At 39.6% G+C, this 6,919-nt stretch overlaps 1 protein-coding gene across 1 annotated transcript; it reads right to left on the reverse strand.

The window, feature by feature from the left end:
* Nucleotides 1–436: 436 nt before the first annotated feature.
* Nucleotides 437–3,816, reverse strand: LOC112049373 (zinc finger protein 184). The gene is made up of 2 exons (XM_024087616.2): nucleotides 3,617–3,816; nucleotides 437–3,535 (listed from the first exon to the last, which is right to left on the reverse strand). Exon 2 carries the CDS (start codon nucleotides 3,526–3,528, stop codon nucleotides 2,707–2,709), a length of 822 nt encoding a protein of 273 aa, XP_023943384.1. The 5' UTR covers nucleotides 3,529–3,535; nucleotides 3,617–3,816; the 3' UTR covers nucleotides 437–2,706.
* Nucleotides 3,817–6,919: the final 3,103 nt, after the last annotated feature.

The following is a 6,919-nucleotide window of genomic DNA, read 5'->3' on the forward strand; positions in this document are numbered from 1 at the left end:
CCTTGAAATTTCATTATATATCCTACTTTTGTGATTTTTTTCACGTATCCACACACAACCGTTTAGCCGGTAGAAAGTGTGAATGTGAGAAAAAAAGATATTTACTCTTAAAAGCTTAATATTTTACATACGGATCCCTAAATCAAAAAATATTGGTAGAAGACCTATTCTACAATATCCACAATAATCAACAGACAAAAATTCCTTCCCACCTTAGTTGGCCTAACCCCTCTCATTCTGAGAGGAGACTCTACTCTAGCTCAGCAGTGAGCCGTATATGGATTGATAACGAACGAACGAACGAAAGTTGTTGAAAGAGAACATACGAGTAGGTATGATTGCATTGTCAATTTTCGCGATTTTTAAATATACCTAACTGTAAATAGAATAAGATAAGGACAGTAAATAGGGACAATGTATTTTATGTATCTACGAGTATCATTATAATATTTTTATTATTGCTAGCTGCTACTTATCGAATTATTAACAATATTGTTCTGCTCACGGATAAAACATTTTATGTTATATGGTTCTGCTTTTCAACTTTGTACAAAGCTCACGTATGAAATACCTACGTATAACTTAATATAAATATACTTTATAACACATGAAAAATTAACTTATAACTCGTGTCACATAAAAATAACGCTGTTGGTATGTGGAATCGGTAAATATAATAAATTAATGAAAATTACTTGATTATAAAACTGATGTCGAATTTTAATCAAGTGGTCTAATAAATTATCAAATTAATTAATATCTACGAGTATTTACAACATAGGTTTAATTTGTCTATTTTTAAGTGTCAATAGTCAATTGGTAAGAAAAAGCTGAAACCGGTAGGTAAGTATGCTTCCTCTTATCGAGAGCTAGATATTTGTTCCTTTTGCCGTGGAGACCCTCGGGCAATGATTTATATAGTTATTAGGATAAGTTAGCTCAAGTTCTCTAAGTACTGTATTCTTCCTTAATAATAATAAAAATAATTGGTAAGAATAGGCAGTTTACTGTGGAATAGGTATCTCTAGAAAATGATGAGGCGTATTACAATATAAAAATAATATTAATCTTAGGTAGGTAGGCAGTTAGTTAAATATAAAATAGTGATTATTATTATCTAATACCTGGGCATACTAAATTAATGTAACTATGGCCGTCGTGGGTTCAGCGTTCTTTTTACATGTCACGAATTACTCATACCTACCTCTTATTTTTATATAAAATAATAACCGATTATTACGAGTATAGGTATACTAAAAATACTACAATTTTATGTAGATGCGAATTGAGATTCTGTTTGATTCTTATTTTATATTAGGTACACGGTTTTAGATAGAAAATAAATTCGTATACCTAGGAAATATAATAAAAACTTTACCTGGCTTGTAAGTACGTATTTAGTGCCTGGGTGTACCAGGTACAGCTATAATATTAACAGTTAGCTAAAGCGTGCAAATTACAAAAAACTAGGTAGTTCTATTCGTTTTCCGAACCTAATACCGCCAGCAATGCGGCCATAGATGGTCAAGAGTATACACTGCCTGCAGCGCGCGTAGGGATGTATGTAGTAAAAAGAAATATCGAAACCACAACCAATCATAACCATAATATTTCGATATTTTTTCACTTGCTTCATCCCTACGCGCGCTGCACATACCTACTTGTTTTAAATTTTCTACTTTTCTGTGGCTGTATGTATCAATGTTTTCTATTGCTGTATCCAGTATGCAGGCTGTACTAGGTATATTATTAACCGTCTATGGCCGGCGCCGGCGTAACAAAGCAAGGCTTTATACGTTTTTGGTCATACAAATAATTAAATAAATAAGAGTCATCTAAATACATAGTCTATACTTATTTCTAAAAAAAATGTAAAATAGTCTCAGCAGTTTTGAAGTAGGCACCTACCTAACATAAACTCATATACTCATAGTAAGTAGGTACTTACTAAAACATTTTACATAGGTCATAACATGTAATAAAACGCTTAGAAATAGGTAAGCATGTTGGTATCAAACAGCGGAATTCAGACGTTGTGGGGGCGCCCCCAGGGGATGGTTCACCCGCTGAGTGTCGAATTTAAACTCTATGCGTATGACAATTCGACACTTAGCGTGGTCCCCTGGGGGTGCCCCTGCAACGTCTATGAATTCCACTGTAAATAATATCTCCACAATAAAAACTCTTAGACCATTAATAACTGGTCTAAGTAAAAACTAGAATATAATAAATTCTTAAAGTAAAACGCGCCTGCGCGATCTTTGGTCAGTATGTGCTATTTACACATTTCACAGTCTCATTTATACTCTCTAACAGTCTTAATCACTCGATCACAAAAGAGCACTGGTGGAACCATAGAAATCTTTTTGAACAAGGCAATAGAAATTGGCTTCGCCACTTATGTGACACTTATATTGTAACTTTGAATGCATGTCCCACATTGCTATTCCACTCTCCACACTAGACTTAAGATATCCGTCAGCGATATCTGGTTTGTATAGTTGGACATTATCATCATCATCATCAGCCGATAGACGTCCACTGCAGAACATAAGCCTTTTGTATAGGAACTTCCAACACCGTGAACCTGCGACTCGATTGATGTCGTCACTCCACCTGGTGAGGGGTCGACTAACACTCCGCTTTTTAGTGGATGGGTACACGCCATTTATATTGCCTTGTTATTAAGATTAACGTAGATTGAACTTATAACAGTCTTCTGGTGCGGTAAGTTTGAGCGGTGGTGCGCTTAGCGGCGGCGGCGGCAGCGGCGGCGCGGCGAGCGTGCACTCTGCCGTGTTTAGCGAGGTGGTCGGAGCGCGCGAACTGCTTGCCGCAGTCGCCGCAGCGGTAGGGTTTGTGGCCCGAGTGGCTGCGCGTGTGGCGCGCCAGCTCGTCGGAGCGCGCGAACCGCCAGCAGCATCCGCTCCAGGTGCAGCGGTACGGCTTCTCGCCGCTGTGTCGCCGCAGATGCGCCCGCACGTGCGACGCCTTCGCGTACAACTTTCCGCACTCCTCCACCGGACACCGGAACGCGCCTAACGTAGGACAGTACGCCGGTTCGCCCCACGACCGCACTTTCGTATCCTGCACAACAATTCGCACTTCACTCTCTTCGTACTCGTTCTGTGTGTTCACTTGACCGCACGTCGAATCCAAATCGATTCCGAGAACCGAAAGCCTTCCTAAATCATCACTGACACTGTTAGAATCCGCCGCTTGCGCATCCCGGGATTTGTCACTCAGAGCTTCGAGCAGGTAATCGTCCAGGTTTTTGTCGTCCAAGTCGTCGAAGTCGAACAGTAGGGGTGAACTGCCTTCGAAAGAACCATCTCTGTTTGAGTCGTTGAAACCGTTTATGAACGCGTCGCACTGGAAGTCCAAATCACTGAGTTGCCAGTCGCCGACGTCAGCGCCATTCGAGGGTAATTCGAAATTGATCAGACTCTCGGCCGGCGAGTATTCGAAGAGAAGTTCATCATTCGCGAGCACGTCGTCGAGAAGCAAACCGCTGCCTTCGCGTTTCATTCTGAATCTGGAAATGAAAAATAAAAAATTACGTAGGGTAGTTTTTAAACTTTAGCAGTTTCAATCAAAAAACTTTACTGTCACTTACAATTTACGTCAGAATCGAAAAAAAATGTGAATTGAAGTAAAAGTGAAATCTGTGTGTAGCGGTCAAGCAGACAAGCGCATTGCTTGCGTAGTGTGGTCGGAGTGTCAGTGCGAGCGCGTGCAGCTCCGGCCAGCGGACGGGACGCGATAACAGCGATCGCCGATTATCGCGCGTGCGCCGGCGTCATACCTCTTTTCCACTATGATTCCATGGTGTCATTCTGCGACATAATTAGTCAGAGTTCTGCGAACCGGCTGGCTATTATCACAGCATCTTCTTTCCTAGGCCTTTTCCTCACTTGGGCATTGGTTGGGCGTTGTGCGTATTAACGCATTAACAGTATATTAACGTTAAACGCGTAGATAGCTTTTGAGTTGGTATTCGTACCTCCTTACACGTTAGGAATATATACGTTAATGTTACAAAGCTGAAGAGTTTGTTTGTTTGATTGAATTCGCAAATCTCAGGATTTGATCCGGATTGATTTTTTTTTGTGATGGATAGGCCATTTATCGAAGGCTGCTAGTAGATACTCGTAGGTACAACATCACGTTACAACCAATAGTAACGGAATGTCAACGAAAAATGGGACCAAAATTGAATCTTTTTTGAGTTGCGTTCCATTGCGTGCGCTGCGTAAACGGTTAAAATTACACAAAAATATGTATGCCGGACAGGAAGAGTTGTCCCACTGTAAGATTTACTGATAGGCACACGCGGACGAAGTCCTAAGGGTCCGATAGTTCAGCATAGGTAGGTAATAGGTATCTATACTAATATTATAAAGCAGAAGAGTTTGTTTGTTTGAACGCGCTAATTTCAGGAACTACTAGTCCGATTCGAAAAATTTTTTCAGTGTTAGATAGCCGATGTATCGAGGAAGGCTATAGGCTATATATTATTCCCGTATTCCCACGAGAACGGGAACTACGCGGGTGATACCACGCGACGTCAGCTAGTACATAATAAATATACTTATGTATGTAGTGTAATATTATGTAGGTATAGGTATATCAGTTAGCAAAATAACAGTTTAAAAAGTTGTGTTGTTTATTGAATTGCGATCATTCACTTTCTTTTAGTTATCGTATGTTTGCTCGACCTGCGCGACAGTTCGTTTACCTATAGAAGATTATAGATAGGTAGGTACACAGAATGTGGTGATTATTATATTTTCAATAATTATTATGTGGATTTCATTGAAAAACTAAACAATAATAATATACCTAATATTCCGTTTTCTCCGCTAAGCCTAGACCTAATCAAAGATTGCGTTTGATGAGACCTATAATATGATGATGATGAGAGATAAAAACGTACGTTCGACAAATTCAAATTCAAAATGCAAAATTAATTTTGATTTCAAGTAGGCTTAGTTTACAAGCACTTTTGAAACGTCAAGTTTGAGACTCTGCTGAGAAGAGTCGAAGAAAATAGATAAAGTATAGATATATTTAGAGAGTCGTGATAGCCCAGTGGATGACCTGTGCCTCCGATTCCGGAGAGTATGAGTTCGAATCCTCCATGGGGCATGCACCTCCAACTTTTCAGTTGTGTGCGTTTTAAGAAATTAAATAAGTATCTCGTGTCTCAAACGGTGAAGGAAAACATCGTGAGGAAACCTGCATACCTGAGAATATTCATTCTCTGCGTGTGTGAAGTTTGCCAATCCGCATTGGGCCTGCGTGGTGGACTATTGGCCTAACTCCTCACATTCTGAGAGGAAACTTGAGCTCAGCAGTGAGCCGAATATAGGTAGTGATGATGATGATGATAATAGATATATGTATACCTACATATTAGATACATTATAGGTATACCTACACAGTACATTACCGCATTATTTAACCGCGGCTAGTTGCCTCGGCCCTCGACTGGTGACAGAAGGACTGCCTCATTTTTTGTGCAAAGGATTAGCCGTGGTCTGGAAAATCACCAGAGTTTGAAGAGTTCACATACTAATGATACTAAACATATTACATAGAATATTATTTGGATATTCATTTCTGGTTTCTGCACTAACTTGTTCAATTGTTTCAAACTTCCGATTGTTATCGCAAAATACTTATCAAGGGATGTACGCAGAGCATGCAAACGTTGCAAAAAATACTATCAGTTCCGCTCCGGACGGAATTCCCGTTATTTTACCGCATTTCATGATTTCTATGGACCATCGAGATGGGTTTTTCCGAGAGAGACACTTCTAACCAGATTGAAGTTTAGCTACATTGTCATTATATTAGGGTTGTCCACATTTTTTCAGAAAAAAAAATATAGTATTTTTCAGTAGGTAGGTAGGTACCTACACTCAAAGAAAATATAGTATTTTTATGAAATAAGCAAAAAAATTGACTATAAAAGATAACTAGGTAGATATATATATTTGTTGTGTGTAATTTTAAAATTAATGAAAACCAACATTAAAATACACGTTCGGATACTCTACACACTGGCTTCTGTAAAAATTAATGTAAAAAAATTAGTATTTTTGCGTACTATATATTTCTGCAACAGTATATAGTACGCCGGACCCAAAATATAGTACATACTATAAATATTATAGTACGGTTGGCAACCCTAAATCATATACACACGATACCTACAATACAATATACCTACTTATGTATACATGAGAAAGAAAAGTTACATAAGCTAGCTTATCCTAACTATTCAAAACATGTACATGTGGAATGGTGACATAAATACTGGCTGCATTTCCGCGTTGGACAGCCAGGCTCAGAAAACGAGCCAGCCTTTATGTCACTAGTCGTGGCAAATAGCCGAAATAAAATAATTCGGAGATTTTTTTTACACTATGCGACTCCATGGGCCAAGTTAAGCCTAAAATATTTTACCTTTCCTAAATGTCAGGTTAATCAGAATGGTGTGAGCACTGATAGCCCTGTGGATATGACCACTGCCTCCGATCCCGGTGAATGTGGGTTCAAATCCGGTCTGGGGCATGCACGACCAACTATTTTCAGTTGTGTGCATTTTAAGAAATTAAATATCGTGTCTCAAACGGTAGAGGGAAACATCGTGAGGAAACCCGCATACCGTATTGGGCCAGCGTGGTGGACGCCTAACCCCTTTCATTCTGAGATTAGACTCGAGCTCAGCTGAGAACCGAATATGGGTTGATAACGAACGAATCAGAAACCTATGCACGCCACTGCCCTTGAAGTTATATTATAGGTATACTCGTACTGGTACGAAATCTGGGCATCCTGTCGTGAATGAAACGCGTTGCGAACGTGTGGGCGCTATCTCCCGGTAACTGGCACCACCAGCGTCTGGTTAGCG

The sequence above is a fragment of the Bicyclus anynana genome, chromosome 17 (assembly GCF_947172395.1).
Source record: "Bicyclus anynana chromosome 17, ilBicAnyn1.1, whole genome shotgun sequence".
Taxonomy (NCBI): domain Eukaryota; kingdom Metazoa; phylum Arthropoda; class Insecta; order Lepidoptera; family Nymphalidae; genus Bicyclus; species Bicyclus anynana.

Excerpts from the sequence above, each read along its gene's own strand:
- LOC112049373 (XM_024087616.2), bottom strand. The coding sequence starts at position 3,528 with ATGAAACGCGAAGGCAGCGGTTTGCTTCTCGACGACGTGCTCGCGAAT.